This window comes from Oncorhynchus keta, chromosome 11 (assembly GCF_023373465.1).
Source record: "Oncorhynchus keta strain PuntledgeMale-10-30-2019 chromosome 11, Oket_V2, whole genome shotgun sequence".
Classification (NCBI taxonomy): domain Eukaryota; kingdom Metazoa; phylum Chordata; class Actinopteri; order Salmoniformes; family Salmonidae; genus Oncorhynchus; species Oncorhynchus keta.
In genome coordinates, this window is record NC_068431.1 from 25,840,227 (window position 1) to 25,858,411 (window position 18,185).

Consider the following 18,185-nt stretch of genomic DNA (forward strand, 5'->3'; position numbering starts at 1 on the left):
AACTTCTCCCAACCATCCGGGAACAGTTTGGTGACGAACAATGCCTTTTCTAGCATGATGGAGCACCTTGCCATGACGCAAGAGTGATAACTAAGTGGCTCGGGGAACAAAACATTGATATTTTGGGTCCATGGCCAGGAAACTCCCAAGACCACCTTAATCCCATTGAGAACTTATGGTCAATCCTCAAGAGGCGGGTGGACAAACAAAAACCCACAAACTCCAAGCATTGATTATGCAAGAATGGGCTGACAGCATGCCAGAGCGGATTGCAGAGGTCTTGAAAAATAAGGCTCGACATTGCAAATGTTGACTCTTTGCATCAACTTCATGTATTTGTCAATAAAAGCCTTTGATACTTATGAAATGCTTGTTATTATACTTCAGTATTCCACAGTAACGTCTGACAAAAAATATCTAAAGACACTGAAGCAGCAAACTTTGTGGAAATTAACATTTGTGTAATTCTTAAAACTTTTGGCCAAGACTATACACCAAAGCCAACTACATTTAAACTCAGATTTTCACAATTCCTGACATGTAATCCTAGTAGAAAACCCTGTCTTAGGTCAGTTAGGATCACCACTTTACTTTAAGAATGTGAAATGTCAGAATAATAGCAGAGAAAACTATTTATTTCAGATTGTATTTCTTTCATTACATTCCCAGTGGGTCAGAAGTTTACATACACTCAATTAGTATTTGGTAGCATTGCCATTAAATTGTTTAACTTTGGTCAAACGTTTCAGGTAGCCTTACACCAGCTTCCCACAATAATTTTGACCCATTCCTCCTGACAGAGCTGGTGTAACTGAGTCAGGTTGGTAGGCATCCTTGCTCGCACGCTCTTTTTCAGTTCTGCCCACAAATTTTCTATAGGATAGGTCAGGGCTTTGTGATGGCCACTCCAATACCTGGACTTTGTTGTCCTTAAGTCATTTTTCCACAACTTTGGAAGTATGCTTGGGGTCATTGTCCATTTGGAAGACCCATTTGCGACCAAGCTTTAACTTCCTGACTGATGTCTTGAGATGTTGCTTCAATATATCCACATAATGTTCCTTCCTCATGATGCCATCTATTTTGTGAAGTACACCAGTCCCTCCTGCAGCAAAGCACCCCCACAACATGATGCTGCCACCCCCACAACATGATGCTGCCACCCCCGTGCTTCACCGTTGGGATGGCGTTCTTCGGCTTGCAAGCCTCCCCCTTTTTCCTCCAAACATGACGATGGTCATTATGGCCAAACAATTCTATTTTTGTTTCATCAAACCGGAGGACATTTCTCCAAAAAGTAACATTTTTCCCCCCATGTGCAGTTGCAAACCATAGTTTGTCTTTTTTATATCAGTTTTGTAGCAGTGGCTTCTTCCTTGCTGAGCGACCTTTCAGGTTATGTCGATATAGGACTCATTTTACTGTGGATATAGATAATTTTGTACCTGTTTCCTTATCACAAGGTCCTTTGTTGTTGTTCTGGGATTGATTTGCACTTTCGCACCAAAGTACATTCATCTCTAGGAGACAGAACATGTCTCCTTCCTGAGTGGTATGATGGCTGCGTGGTCCCATGGTGTTTATACTTGCGTACTATTCTTTGTACAGATGAACGTGGTATCTTCAGGTTTGGAAATTGCTCCCAAGGATGAACCAGACTTGTGCAGGTCTACAATTGTTTTTCTCTGAGGACTTTGCTTGTTTCTTTTGATTTTCCCATGATGTCAAGCGAAGAGGCACTGAGTTTGAAGGTAGGCCTTGAAATACATCCACAGGTTCACCTCTAATTGACTCAAATGATGTCAATTAGCTTATCAGAAGCTTCTAAAACCATGACTTAATTTTATGGAATTTTCCAAGCTATTTAAAGGCACAGTCAACTTAGTGTATGTAAACTTCTGACCCACTGGAATTGTGATACAGTGAATTATAATGAAATAATTTGTCTGTAAACAATTTTTGGATTTTTACCTTTATTTAACTAGGCAAATCAGTTAAGAACAAATTCTTATTTTCAATGACGGCCTAGGAACAGTGGGTGAACTGCCTGTTCAGGGGCAGAACGACAGATTTGTACCTTGTTCAGCTCGGGGATTTGAATTTGCAACCTTTCGGTTACTAGTCCAAAACACTCTAACCACTAGGCTACCCTGACTTGTGTCATTCACAAAGAAGATGTCCTAACCGACTTGCCAAAACTATAGTTTGTAATTTGTGGAGTGGTTAAAAACGAGTTTTAATGACTCCAACCTAAGTGTATGTAAACTTCCGACTTCAACTCTACATATCGTGTATCCCAGTCATGTGAAATCCATAGATAAGGGCCTAATTAATTAATGAAATTAATTTGATTTCCTTAACTGAACTGTAACTCAGTAAACTCTTTGACAATGTTTCGTTAATACTGTATTTTTGTTCAGTATATTTACACTGAGGTTGGAACAACACTGTGAAATTGTGAGAATGATGATAATGCACTTTTAGTGTAAGAGCTGTTTGAAAAGTGGATGGTGATTTAGTGGGATGGCGTTTTGGCCTGCCTGGTGACATCGCCAAATCTGTTAGCAGATTTGAAAGTAAGAAAGTTCTAAACCTCCGTGCCAATAACGCCTACTTATCAATTTTCCCTCCCCGCTCAGAACACTCCCAGAGCACATAGAGAAACAAGATTCTCTGGTCTGATGAAACTAAGATTGAACTCTAGCCTGAATGTCAAGCGTCACGTCTGGATGACTTGGCACCATCCCTACAGTGAAGCACGTGGTGGCAGAATCATGCTGTGGAGATGTCTTTCAGTGGTAGGGACTGGGAGATTACTCTGGATCGAGGGAAAGATGAACGGCTCAAAGTACAGAGAGATCCTTGATGAAAACCTGCTCCAGAGTGCTCAGGACCTCAGACTGGGGTGAATGTTCACCTTCCAACAGGACAACAACCCTAAGCACACAGCCAAGACAATGCAGGAGTGGCTTGGGGACAAGTCTCTGAATGTCCTTGAGTGGCCCAGCCAGAGCCTGGACTTGAACCTGATCAAAAATCTCTGGAGAGACCTGAGAATAGCTGTGCAGCGACGCTCCCCATCCAACCTGACAGGGCTTCAGTGGATCTGTAGAGAAGAATGGGAAAAACTCCCCAAATACAGGTGTGCCAAGCTTGTAGCGTCATACCGAAAAAGTTGGAAAAAAAAAAGTTGTGTCGCTGCCAAATGTGCTTCAACAAAGTACTGAGTAAAGGGTCTGAATACTTATGTAAATGTGAGGTTTCTGTTAAAAAAATTAATCATCTGAATGCACTGTATTTTCAACATTTCATCCATGTTGTTCAGGTTGCTGACCTGAAATGGGCCTTCATAAGGTAGCAAAGCTCAACAGAGTGAAGCAAGGTTCTGGCAGGAAACTCCAGTCAGTCTTTACCTCAGCTGACAACCAGTGCGCAGAACGCTACCAGATATTGACAAACTCTCCTACATAATAGCATTCTGCATACATTGACCGGTCCAGCAAACAGAATTGTAGTGCAACTTTGCTGCTGCTTTTGCCCACCTCCACCTGCTTTTAGTTGTGCTTTTGGTCTGTTGGGAGGGAATGGAAGATATTCTGCTCCCTGCCCATTTGCACTGGCCCGATTATGGATGCATACAAAATGTTCTTTATATTATGAGAGCATCATCCTTGGCCCATGACACTGTACATGGCTGCTATGATGTTTGAGTGTCCACAAATAGTAGCGGCTCTTTTGGCCTTTCTATGACTGACTCGCCATGTATTGCTCTTCAAAAATGTAAATGTGTTATTTATCAGAGATGTCCATTTCCACAGATTCTACAGTTACCATTAGATTCCCACACTTACTGCTATCTCTGTTTTCATGAAAATAGTATCTCCTCTTATTGAAGATGTAGCTCAATGGGTAGTACTGCACTTCCCAATGGGAGACCACAAATTGATTTTCTGGCAGAGCACAAACCTTCTAAAATGTATTGTCTATCTCTTGGTGCTCCTCAGAGTATCATATTTCTATTAATTAGGAGTAGTTTTTCTTCATGTCCATGTGGGTTTATGTGTGTGATGAAGATGTTATGATATTTGTAGCAGAACTGTATAGGTTTGGAGGATGAGCTTGCTCTTAATATGCTCCTCAAACCACAAAAAGGGGTTAACGGACTATGTAACGGCTCTGAAAACGTGTGAGGCCATCCATCCATCCAACATTAAGCACCACATTTTACGTCTCCTTATACAGGTCTCTTCATACATGAAAAGAATGAAAGGGAAATTAAAAACAACACATACACCAGTTACTTTGAACATTAATATCTTTTTCTTTTTTATTAAGACAAGAACTCTTCATTTTTTGTAAAAATGTCTATTTATGAACCAATACAAAATGTGTATGGGAATGTGGATATATTTTTTCTTCATTAATACACATTAACCTTGCCCTAGTACAGCAGAAAAACAAAAATAATCAACCTAAAAACAATGAAGTGATAAACGACCAAACGTCCTGGAAGGAAAACTAAACGTCCGAGACATGTTTAAATTGATAGTTGCACAGCCATAGCTGAGTGTGTTCTGTTCCTGCATCATTTTAACAAACGGAGTACTCTTTCATTGTGAACTATGTCTATACAAAAAAATACTTAAACATCTTATACAGTGCACCGAATATTTAATAAAATTCATAAAACATGTACAGCTTAAATGCAAAACAAATCACCAGTTGTCTCTTGATCTAAAATGATTGGTGTACTTTTTTATATATATACTTCATCAATGTGTGGTTGGGCCTTAGACTTTGCATTCTACCTGAGATGCAATCACACCATTCAATGCACATGAACCTGAGACAGGGCATTAACAAAGAAATGTAAAAAGTAATTTGATAAAATAAAAAATAAATCCTCAACACGTAGACTACCAAATTAACTGTAGCTTGAGTAACAAAGGGGACATTTCATGAAGAAGAAAAAACTGATAACACACAGAAACAGAAATGACAAAAATGACATTCTATACTCAAATATCAAACTCATTCCACACATATCTGGACTTGTTACACCCGCCCAAATTGTTGTTCATCATCGAATTGTATTTGATTTGCTGTTCATATCACCAGGTTAAAGGAAAATTCCACCCCAAAGCTTTCAAAATACATATATCGAGCCGGTATGATCCATTTCGCATCATATGACTCAAAACGCAGCTATATTTATGTATTTTGTATATTTTAATAAATATATAAATATATATGCCATTTAGCTGACGCTTTTATCCAAAGCGACTTACAGTCATGTGTTCATACATTCTACGTATGGGTGGTCCCGGGAATCGAACCCACTACCCTGGCGTTACAAGCGCCATGCTCTACCAACTGAGCCACAGAAGGACCATTTTGACAGTTATATATCTTCAAAACTTGATTGCTGACATGCAAAACATTTTGGGACTATATCAACAATGGACTAATGAAACAAATACCAAAATATAGTTTTTGGGTGGAGTTTCCCTTTAAGTAGGTGATCATAGAAATTAACATTTGTTTTATGTCAACTACGCTCGAGTTGCATATACTTTCCCCAATACACTCCTGTTTCCTATTGGTTCTGACAGTGGTCAACCATTACAAACCACAACACACACCAGTAAAAGGTTAAGCAGAAACATATACAGTACCAGTCAAAAGTTTGAACACACCTACTCATTCAACGGTTTTTGCTTTATTTTTTACTATTTCTACATTGTAGAACAATAGTGAAGACATCAAAACTATGAAACAACACATATGGAATCATGGAGTAAACAAAAACATTTTCAATCAGAATATATTTTAGATTCTTCAAAGTAGCCACGCTTTGCCTTGACAGCTTTGCACACTCCTGGCATTCTCTCAACCAGCTTCACCTGGAATGCTTTTCCAACAGTCTTGAAGGAGTTCCCACATATGCTGAGCACTTGTTGGCTGCTTTTTCTTCACTCTACGGTCCAACTCATCCCAAACCATCTCAATTGCTTTGAGGTTGGGTGATTGTGGAGGCCAGGTCATCTGATGCAGCACTCCATCACTCTCCTTCTTGGTCAAATAGCCCTTACATTGGCCCAAGCAAGTCTCTTCTTATTATTGGTATCCTTCAGTAGTGGTTTCTTTACAGAAATTCGGCCATGAAGGCCTGATTCACGCAGTCTCCTCATTCCAGGTGACTACCTCCTGAAGCTGGTTGAAAGAATGACAAGAGTGTGTAAAGCTGTCATCAAGGCAATGGGTGGCTACTTTGAAGAATGCTTACTACATGATTCAATATGTGTTATTTAATAGTTTTGATGTCTTCACTATTATTATACAATGTAGAAAATAGTACAAATAAAGAAAAACCCTTGAATGAGTAGGTGTGCCCAAACCTTTGACTGGTACTGTACATCGACCCAGTCCACACAGCTGTGAGTACATGTATTAAAATGTCCACCTACAGAATGAGTGAATAGATGTGTTCACTTGGTAAGAACAGACTTTTTAAGGTCCAGTTTTGAAAGGAAGCCACCACATTTTTGACCAAAGCAAAATAATGCTCACTGTTAAATACAAGTCACACAACCTCAATCTAAAAGACGGTTACATTCTCTCTGTTGTTTGATCCATTGAAACAACAGAGGGGATCCAAAATGTTTCACATGAAGTCACAGAGTCTAAAATGGAGCATTTAAACGGAGCCAGAAAGCCACCACTGTCCTGATAAACAACCAGCATTGTCGTCAAACAGTATTAAATCAGTGGTAGCTCCTTCTTCAAGATATTATATTTGGAATAAACATCAAATCAAGCACGTAAGCAACAACATCTTTTCAACCTAATTGTCAGGTCAACAACCTCAGCAGGACAGTAACTAAATTCAACAGCAATGTTTACTGTAGTGATGTATACATGAAAAGTAACAATTCCCCCAAAAGTACTCTCCCTAACGGGCTCTTTCCACATTGTATCATCTTTAAGCTTAGGCAGGTCAATTGTAAAGAAAGACAAATAGGAGACTGTATTATGTTGTTTTAGAGGTTCACACTCACATACATGCAGTGTTGTGTTGGCTGACTGTTTGGGCAACTGAAAATTGTTGCATCATGACAAGACCATGTACAGTCCAGAGGCTGGGGTGTGATAGTAGGGGAAATAAGGCCCTGTCTCCCGTGTTAATTCCGAGTGACACATGCTCCTCAACTGTCATGAGTGTTTTACAATATGGAGCGACAAAACTCACAACAAACAGCTTGTGATAATCAGAAAAAACACAGAAGTATTCTGTCATGAAATTCCACTAGGTTGTAAAAAATATTTGTGTATAATACATTGGTGTGAATATAATGTCTGCTCATAGTTTGTATATTGTTGGAACTATTTGTTCTGGTGCGTCTGAATTATTTTGAGATAATGTTTTGTATTGAAATCATATCCTTTGAAAAAATGCCTTAGACACAATCATTGTAGGGCCGTTGCTCATACAGAAGCCTATGTATCACCATCTCCTTTAAAATCCTATAACCCTTTTTACTCCTTAGGTCTAATTTATACACAAGGCTGGAAAAATACAACCACTCTACATGTGAGATTTGACTGTTCAGCATGTAACAATATGAAGGTAGTATCGCTTTATAAATGTTGATTGCATTTAGTACCTCACAACCTACAGTAGATTTATATATGTATTATAATGAGGATATTCACCTTTGACAGTCAACATTCATTTATTAGTTTGGAGATGTCTTCCGGTCATTTCTTATTGAAATTAATCCTATCAGTGTTACCTTTTTTGTTATACCAACTTTATTACAGCTTGGCTAAAGTGAGGCAGCTTGATTGAAAGACAAAGGGGGAGTATACACCACCAAAGAAACCATTAAAAACAAATGATTTTTTAAATGTTTTGTTGTTTGTCAAAAATATTTCTGAATGAGAGAGACGATGTAAAACCCCAAAATGTCATCATAAAACATGAAATGCCTGCAGGGGAATTGCGGTTCCATTCATTGGAACAGAACAAAAACATCATTGTACAGAGAATAAAAGGTAAAAATAGTGAATTGAAAATGCTTTTAAGTTCAGCATAGCGAGGGTGAAATAATGTGCCTTCTACTTTGCTTATTCCAAATAGTACCAACGTTTTAAATGTGCTGGCATATCTAATAAGAAAAACAAATTGGAGAGGAAAGAATAGAAGTCATCCACAGTGAATAGGAATTGGCTCAGATAAAATGAAAACAAGGACAGTTTGAGACCAACTGTCCTCCACTGTCATCCTTTAGATTATATTTCTGTGTGTGTGTTATTTTATGTGTAATGATATTTTCCTCATGTACATTTTTCGAAGATGATACGTAAAGCGTTGGATGTGTTTTGGAGTTATCAAAAGGTTGGAAAAAAAGAAAGGTAATGGCTTGAGACTAGGCCTGCTCACAGTATAGTGGAAATAGGGTTCTTTTGAGGTTTTGGTATGCAGAAGAGAACGTGTGTGAGAGTGGGAGAGATGAACAGAGCCACTGTGTAATTCAACACTCATAGGAAAGCCAACATCACAATCATAATGGAGAGAGTGAAAGAGGGGACGGTGAGGAGCAACGGCATGTTGACGGGGAAGAAAAATAAGAATGAATAGAAAAGAAATTCAGAACAAGGCACAGAATTTTCTGCAAATGGTTGAACTAAACAAAATTCGTACCAGCAGTTTTGGGAGGTGTCGAATGGTGAAGCTCTACAGTGATTTCTGGCAACATCTGGCAACCCCCAAACCCCCCTCCCTACCCACCCACCCTTAACCAAAACCTACTCTCCCTTCCCTATCTTTCCACCTAATACACACAAAACTGTTCCTCTTCAGCTGCACAGACTGGACTATACATTGTTCAATCCCTGGCAATCACCACTAAAACCAACCCATCCTACCCCCCTACCCAACCATACTTAAACCCCAAGCACCCCTCACCCAAAGACAGTATGGTGTCCTACAGGGGACAGTATTGGGGCCCTGTGATTTCTATATGTAGTACTCCTTTTTCTCGTCCGAATTGTTGTGGCCCCCCTCTGCGTTGATAATGGCTGTATCTGCATCTGCTGCATCGTCGGCTCCTTTAGCTTCATGCGTGAAGTAGGTACCTGAAGGGGGGAAAAGATAAGGAATTAACAAATTGATCAAAATGGACACTTCATTCCTAAGCTCATGAATGCCTACTCATACGTTTCCTTGACATTAACAAGCAAATCATTGAACCAAAACGAACCATCAGGTTAACTGTAAAATATACATTTTGAGAATGACACAAAGTCTGCTGCCACAGTTTGTATGATGGCAATTTGTATATACTCCAGAATGTTATGAAGAGTGATCAGATGAATTGCAAAGTCCCTCTTTGCCATGCAAATGAACTGAATCCTCCAAAAACATTTCCAATGCATTTCAGCCCGGCCACAAAAGGACCAGCTGACATCATGTCGGGGATTCGCTTGTTAACACAGGTGTGAGTGTTGACGAGAACAAGGCTGGAGATCACTCTGTCATGCTGATTGAGTTTGAATAACAGACTGGAAGCTTCAAAAGGAGGGTGGTGCTTGGAATCATTGCTCTTCCTCTGTCAACCATGGTTACCTGCAAGGAAACACGTGCCGTCATCATTGCTTTGCACAAAAAGGGCTTCACAGGCAAGGATATTGCTGCCAGTAAGATTGCACCTAAATCTACCATTTATTTGATCATCAAGAACTTCAAGGTGAGCGGTTCAATTGTTGTGAAAAAGGCTTCGGGGCGCCCAAGAAAGTCCAGCAAGCGCCAGGACCGTCTCCCAAAGTTGATTCAGCTGCGGGATCGGGGCACCACCAGTACAGAGCTTGCTCAGGAATGGCAGCAGACAGGTGTGAGTGCATCTGCACGCACAGTGAGGCGACACTTTTGGAGGATGGCCTAGTGTCAATAAGGGCAGCAAAGAAGCCACTTCTCTCCAAGAAAAACATCAGGGATAGACTGATATTCTGCAAAAGATACAGGGATTGGACTGCTGAGGACTGGGGTAAAGTCATTTTCTCTGATGAATCCCCTTTCCGATTGTTTAGGCAATCCGGAAAAAAGCTTGTCTGGAGAAGACAAGGTGAGCGCTGTGTCATGCCAACAGTAAAGTATCTTGAGACCATTCATGTGTGGGGTTGCTTCTCAGCCAAGGGAGTGGGCTCACTCACAATTTTGCCTAAGAACACAGCCATGAATAAAGAATGGCTCCAACACATCCTCCGAGAGCAACTTCTCCCAACCATCCAGGAACAGTTTGGTGACGAACAATGCCTTTTCCAGCATGATGGAGCACCTTACCGTAGCTTCAAAATTATACATCAGGTACTAGGTTTTTAATTCTGGTAGGTAAATTCTTTATTTGCCACTGCAAACCCCTCTGTTGGCATTCCTTGGTTGGCATTCAAGATTTACACATGAAAATCTATTATTTGATTTCCATGAAACAAGCCAAACCAAGGGATGCTCAAGATTCAGCTTCAGCTCAGCTCATGCCTCCAAATGAACCTTGTCAAGTTCAACGAATGTGTGTGAATGAGCAATCCACTTCAAACTTAATTTCCGACAGGGATTATTCACATCCCAACAGTTTTGGGAATGATAATAAAGGCGATAGCCCAGACTGAATGGAGAAGGGCAAGGAGTAATTTGGAATCAAAACCAAACCATTGGCTGCACTCCAAAGAAAACCCCTTCAAATGTACAGTAGCCATAACAGAGAGAAAATAAGATGGGGCTCGGGAGGTATGGTAGAATTTCTAAAACAGAGTTTGGGGGGAGAGGGAGGTGGTTTTCTGATTGCCCAGGACAATACTAGTATGACACTGAGTAAAATAAATCATAAAATGATAGTGTGTCTGTGCTCTTTTAAAATGTTTAACCTTGAGATTACACAGAGGTGCTTCTAGATAGAAAACAAAAGTCTTCGTCACATACCTTTGTGTCTTGCAAAGTACCGTCCCAAAATGATGAGTAGACAGAGCATGGCAAAGACAACCACAGCCACCACTCCTCCGATGACTGCATGGTCGACCGCTCTTGGTGCTCCCTCTCCAGCTCTAGAATCTGTAAGCACAGTAACAGAAACACCTTTTACAGAATCCACTAACAGTGCATGCCAAAGGGAAGACATCACGTCAACTTTGGTGGATAAGAGATCTCCAAAAAATGATGATTACATACATCACCTATAGTATATTGTCAGCTACTCCAGCCTTTGGAGTTGGAGAATAAGGGCCGATATTACAAGTTGGATGTAGGGGTGTAACGGTTACATTTACATTACATTTAAGTCATTTAGCAGACGCTCTTATCCAGAGCGACTTACAAATTGGTTCACCAAGCCCACGGTTCGGTACGTATTGCGGTATTGGGATCACGGTTTGGTTTCGGTACAGAGGGAGATTTAAATGCCAACAGTCACTGTAGTTCATTTGTATTTATTTAAGAAAATACAAAGTGTTGGTACATCATGATTCCATATATGATCATGAGTCATATAATACCTGATGAGAGCACAATCATGAATACCAACACTTTGTATTTTCTTAAATGAAAACCCATGATTACTCAACAACACTAAAATAAATTGCAATATAAACATGGCTCAGACATTGTATAGGACTATGCTATAATGTTTTCTTACAAAGACAAAAATATCCACACTTCTGTGACTCTCATAAAGGGTTAATATAGCACGGTACTTGTCATTTACCACTCCCGGGTAATGTGATGGGCTGTCAGTGTTAAGTAGCTCTCTGTAGCCCTGGAGGTCCAGCCATCTGTAGTAAGCGCAATACAGGGTACATTGGCCAATTAATTGACAACTTCGGCTTTATCGTGCTTATAAAGAGTGGGTACCATCGGTTTGCTGAGAAGGGTGCGAGAGGGCAAAGTTCGTAACGTGGCTCAAGTACTTTTCATGAGATGCTGAAACCCCGTATTCTTCTCAACCACCGAGAATGGGCGCATATCCATGGCTATAAACATACCCATCACTCTTTCATTTATTTAACCCAGTCAAAATAAGCTGCAAAATGGCTGCTTGAATGCAGAGGGGAGATTAAGTTGTTTTGTTGTCTTTTTGTGTTTCAGTCTTGCTCCGGTGGTAGGAATATTGGGGTGATGTCAGCGTAAATGTGTCAACATTTGCATTGGCTATTCTCGTTGAGCAGTGGCTCTCTCTGTCCATCGCCATTGTAATCTACTGGGAAGACAAATGTTCCCAAACGGGAGATTTAAACGATGATGGAAGATCCTCCAATTCTGGTTTATCAACCCCACCACTCGCCATCGTACAGAACTAGTTCCCAGCTGTGCCTCACTAAAGGACAGTTTGAAATGCTCCAATTAAGATTTTAATTTTGATTACAATGTGTACAGGCTCTAGTGTACAGGCTCTACCGAATGGCCTGAAATTGAAAAAATAAATTGAGTTTATATTTAATCAAGAGGCCTACAAAGCAGTAAAGGCATTGCCTATAGACCTAGTGTTTTAATTTTGTATATATCTTTTTTTATGTATTAATTTGGTTTCACAGTGCGGACCGAACCGAGGTTCATGTACCGAACGGTTCGGTACAAATACGTGTGCCATTACACCCCTCCGCAAAATGAGAATTATCAAAAAATTTATGAAATTAAACAAATAAATGCCATGATAATCTTTCTAAAACACAATGTGATTCAAGTTAAATTTACATTTTATATTGCAGCTTCCACTGTAATGAAACTAAATATCAAATTGACTGAATCGTATAAAATGGCCAGAATGTGGCTTGAGTTTGATTTGTTAGGCAAAATGACTGTCTTCAGAGAATCACTATACAAACCGCATTTCAAATCAAATCGTATTAGTCACATGCGCGAATACAACAGGTTACAGTGAAATGCTTACTCAAAAGCTCCTAATCGACAGTGCAGTTTAAAAATATACAGATCAGAATAAGATATAAAAGTAAGAAGTAATTAAAGAGGAGCAGTAAAAAAATAGAGTCAATGTGCATAACACATAGTATGTTATCCAATTTACAGTGAGGGGATGCATAACTCTACTGTGGTTGGCCATTTAACTGAACAGCAGAAGATAGTAGAGCATTTAAACATGATTTATGAAGTGATACAGGCGGTTCTCAACTTCAATATACCAGAGCAAGCACCACTGTTCAAATAAATCTGGCCCCTGCCTTGTCTCGAGTCAGAGCAATACATTTAGCGCCTGCAATGACTAAAAAGTGCGGATCCCAGGCAATTTCTAAGAAAGATTTACACCAGCTTGGCCTGAAGAACAAGGAGCTTGCCTTAGAGGCTCCAAGCTGTAATGATATGTGAAGGTTATTGATCAAGTGTAGGGATCCATGACAACCAAAAGTTAATGGCGGTTTGTGAACTTGATTGGTTCTTCACCGTGCAAAGGAGGAGCAAAATCTTTCATCAATAGCTCACACTCTGCTAGGAAATGATAAAGTTTGGGGGAGAGAATAGATAGGAGGCCGGGTGCTTTGACAAGGCCTAATGTCAGTGAGAGGGAAACGTTTCAGATTCATTGAGGGGTTATACATTTGTAAAAGTGAAGAAACTAGTTGTCCTTTGATAATAGCCTATGGTCAGTGGTGTAAAGTACTGAAATACTTTACAGTACTACTTAAGTAGTGTTTTGGGGTATCTGTACTTGCCTATTTATATTTGACAACTTTTACTTTTACTTCACTAGATTCCTAAAGAAAAGTATGTACTTTTTACCTCATACATTTTCCCTGACACCCAAAAGTACTCATTACATTTTGAATGCTTAGCAGGACAGAAAATGGTCCAATTCACACACTTATAAAGACAACATCCCTGGTCATCCCTACTGCCTCTGATCTGGCGTACTCACTAAACACAAATGCTTTGTTTTTAAATTATGTCTGATTGTTGGAGTGTGAGTGACCCTGGCTATCCGTAAATAAAAATAGTGCCATCTGGTTTGCTTAATATAAGGAATTTTAAATTATTCTTACCTTTACTTTTGATACTTAAGTATATTTTAGCAGCTACCTTTAATTTTGATACTTAAGTATATTTAAAACCAAATACTTTTAGACTTTTACTCAAGTAATATGAGAATAGTGTATTTTTTCCACCATTGCCTATGCTACATATCACAGCTACATTCCCATATACTGTATATCAAAAGACTCACAGGTTCCATTTTGTCATTCCGGGTGTTTAACTCCAGACTTATTTATGTTAACAGGTGCATCTCCTCCAAAGAGCTATCTCGGAAAGATAGGAAGGCTAGAGGGAATGGAGAAAAGGAGGGAAAAATGAACAACCATCCTCTTTGCAATCGACTCTCGTGGAATCCATCAACCCATCCCTCATAGGTACACACTGCAATCTCTCGCACTCATCTCTAGCCTAAATCCCAGCTCAAGGCTTTTCCTGTGGGAGCTCAAAAAACTAAACTGGCAGGCCACAACTTATTATAGGATAACGAAGAGTGAGAGAAGCCCATGCTGTTGGAACACGCCCCCCTCCTCCTCACCCAACTCACCTCATAAACAACTTACTGGTGGGGGAGGGAAAGGGGAAGAGAACGCCACAGTCACAGTGCTACCTGCCAAACTCAACCAAACATTACTTGATAAGCCTAATAGGTTATTTTAAATTCAGATTTCCTTTTCCGCGCTGGGCAGATTCAATTAAAGTCAGCAGAAATCCTTTTGACACCTAATTCGCTCTTGTCAAAGAGGGAGGTAAAGACGTGCGTTAACACACCTTCCTATTAAGATGTTAAAGTGGATCTTGGGCTGCACCAGTCCGTCGGGGTTGGGGGATAAACAGAAGCCTATGGAAATGTCAGGGAATTTCGCTCTGCCCTCTCCCCTGGATAAAACACGTCCTTTTTCAGTAAATTCTGTACTGAATGAGGGACGGGTGGATGAGGGAGGGAGGGAGGAGAGGAGGCACTCGGTCCACGGTGGGTTTGATTTCCCACTCAGGTCATTCGCTCTGACTGCACTTGTACTTGACACTAATTCACATAAACTGACAAATGGGCTGGGCTTGGGGAGCCGACTGTCGCCTCCCATCCCTTCTCGGGAGTGATCTGGCTCCCACTTGACGTCCACCCCTAACCCCTCTCTTCCTCCCTTGCCCCGCCCCGCCCTCCCCTGCCCTGCCAGCCTCTGTGGAGCAGCCGTATGACATGGGGCCGGGGACTGCAGTCAACAACAATCAGGCTGTAGATTGGCGTTTATGATGACTCGCAGTAAGGGGCGTTGCTCAGGTAATACAGAACGCCACTGTACTCTAACGCAATCAGAAGAGGATAAATTGTATTTTTATAAAAGTCCACTGTATTCCAACATTGTTGCATTGTATAATTTCAGAGAGGGCAGAGGGTTTGGAAATGAGTTGCTTTACTCTCTCACACAAACTAACAAACGCCTAACACATAAGATGGCGCCGAAGACCATGGCTGCCGTTTTACATCTTCCAAAACAATTGTGCAATTTTGTTACTTTTTTTGCATAACTTACTTTTTTACTTATTGTGTACATAATGTTGCTGCTACCATCTCTTATGACCGAAAATAACTTCTGTACATCAGAAAAGCGATTACTCACCGCGGACTGGAAGAAACGTTTACCTTGAACGAGTCCGACGTGAAGGATATCCCGCTTTCACTGGAAAAGGCCCAAATTCACGCCTTTTGCGTGAAGACGCCGGAAAAGGGGACGCAGATCGGGGATCCTTCTGAGAATCCGGAGGCAAGTGAGTAAACTCCCAATGCCGTCCATTCTTCTTGCCAATTTGCAAACTGCAACATCTTGTGTTTCACCAAGGCGTGGCTGAACGAAGAAACGGACAATATAGAGCTGGCAGGATTTTCCATGCTCCGGCAGAGCAGAGACGTTCCCTCTGGTAAGACGAGGGGTGGGGTTGTGTGTCTTTTTGTCAATAACAGCTGGTGCACGATGTCTAATATTAAAGAAGTCTCGAGGTATTGCTCTCTTGAGGTAGACCATCTTTACTCCATACACAGAGATGCACACAAAGCTCTCCCCGCCCTCCATTTGGCAAATCTGACCATAATTCTATCCTCCTGATTCCTGCTTACAAGCAAAAACTAAAGCAGGAAGTACCAGTGACTCACTCAATAAAGAAGTGGTCAGATTCCTGCTACACTACAGGACTGTTTTGCTAGCAGACTGGAATATGTTCCGGGATTCATTCAATGGCGAGCTGCCCAGTGAGCTTCGAGGCAAGCAACACTGATGCATGCACAAGAGCACCAGCTGTTCTGGATGACTGTGTGATAACGCTCTCGGTAGCTGATGTGAACAAAACCTTTAAACAGGTCAACATTCACAAAGCCGCTGGGCCAGACGGATTACCAGGATGTGTACTCAAAGCATGCGAGGCCCAACTGTCAAGTGTCTTCACTGACATTTTCAACCTCTCCCTGACCGAGACTGTAATACCCGACATGTTTCAAGCAGACCACCATAGTCCCTGTACACAAGGAAGGGAAGGTAACCTGTATAAATTATTACCGCCCCGTGGCACTCACGTCAGTAGCCATGAAGTGCTTTGAAAGGCTGGTCACGGCTCACATCAACAGTATCCTCCCAGACACCCTAGACCCAATCCAATTCGCATACTGCCCCAACAGATCCACAGATGACACAATCTCGCACTCCACACTGCCCTTTCTCACCCGGACAAAAGGAACACCTATGTGAGAATGCTGTTCATTGACTACAGCTCAGCGTTCAACACCATAGTAATTTTTCATTTTTCCAACAATTGTTTACAGACAGATTATTTCACTTATAATTCACTGTAACACAATTCCAGTGGGTCAGAGGTATACATACACTATGTTGACTGTGCCTTTAAACAGCTTGGAAAATTCCAGAAAATGTCATGGCTTTAGAAGCTTCTGATAGGCTAATTGACATTAGTATTAGTCAATTGGAGGTGCACCTGTGGGTGTATTTCAAGGCCTACCTTCAAACTCAGTGCCCCTTTGCTTGACATCATGGGAAATTCAAAAGAAATCCGCCAATCAGCCAAGTTGTAGACCTCCACAAGTCTGTTTCATCCTTGGGAGCAATTTCCAAACACCTGAAGGTAACCACGTTCATCTGTACAAACAATAGTACACAAGTATAAACACCATGGGACCACGCAGCCATCATACCACTCAGGAAGGAGACACGTTCTGTCTCCTAGAGATGAACGTACTTTGGTGCGAAAAGTGCAAATCAATCCCACAACAACAGCAAAGGACCTTATGAAGATGCTGGAGGAACAGGGAATTGGCATGGTCATGAAAACCCCTGAAATGTCTGTCCATCCAAATTGACTGAAATGTGTCACTTAATTATACATATTGCACGGTGCTTATAGAGAAATCATTACCACCAACAGCAATCCTTGTTAAACACTGAAGATTTACTCATATAAGACTGGAGGACTGGAGCGTTCCTGCCTTTCTATACGTCAAACAGTTATGGAGGTTAATAAGGAGATAAAATGGTGTATGTTTTCAACTGATTGAAACAAAATCCTTAAGGCACATTAACCCTCCATCTCCCTTCACCATGTGGATTAAGATCAAGGCCATAGTCAATCAAAACAGTTATATAGTCGCTTTCGGGTGAGGCAACACAACAATTCTCCTTGTGTTACATGTTGTAAATTATATCCGGTTGACTTTTTTATCTCACACAGTACACTTGGTTTAAAATAAAAAAATGAATCCAATTGTACATTCTCACAGCACAACAAAGTGTTGTTATGTCTAACCTAGACAGGCCTGGTTCCTGTTTCGTCTGAACAGGGCCCAGAATGCAAACCTCTGCATAACCAAATGCCTTTGAAGACAAAGTGCCAGGACCCAGCGAGGACAGGCACCCAGATCTCTCTATCCCCCCGTGGAGAGGGAGATTGCTACAGACATGATGAGATGGCACAGTGCTACAAGATGCCAGGAAATCAGGGCTGGATGTTTTCCTCCATCCCCGGGCCTGTCTGGGGTGTTACCCAGATTATTACCCAGAGGCTGGAGCCCCCCAAAGGCACAATACTATGGACCAACCTGGTGTTAATAGGGTACAGTGGGCAACCCTTCTTTGTGAGGTATCAGGCC

The 18,185-nt window shown here is 41.0% G+C and overlaps 1 protein-coding gene and 1 long non-coding RNA gene across 6 annotated transcripts in view; one reads left to right on the plus strand and one right to left on the minus strand.

The window, feature by feature from the left end:
• Positions 1-5,080: 5,080 nt before the first annotated feature.
• On the plus strand, positions 5,081-5,462 carry LOC127933109 (uncharacterized). Its single transcript, XR_008147424.1, has 2 exons — positions 5,081-5,222; positions 5,388-5,462. It is a non-coding gene; the product is annotated as an uncharacterized LOC127933109 (long non-coding RNA).
• A 3,351-nt stretch (positions 5,463-8,813) lies between these two features.
• LOC118389976 (cell adhesion molecule 1-like) overlaps positions 8,814-18,185 on the minus strand; it is a 486,522-nt gene continuing 477,150 nt past the window's right edge. For all 5 annotated transcript variants that reach the window (XM_052529799.1, XM_035780043.2, XM_035780042.2 and 2 more), the window contains 2 exons: positions 10,979-11,107; positions 8,814-9,138 (listed from right to left, as the gene is read on the minus strand). In XM_052529799.1, coding sequence (XP_052385759.1) covers positions 8,965-9,138; positions 10,979-11,107 — 303 coding nt within the window. In that variant the 3' untranslated portion in view covers positions 8,814-8,964. The remainder of the gene's footprint in view (positions 9,139-10,978; positions 11,108-18,185) is intronic.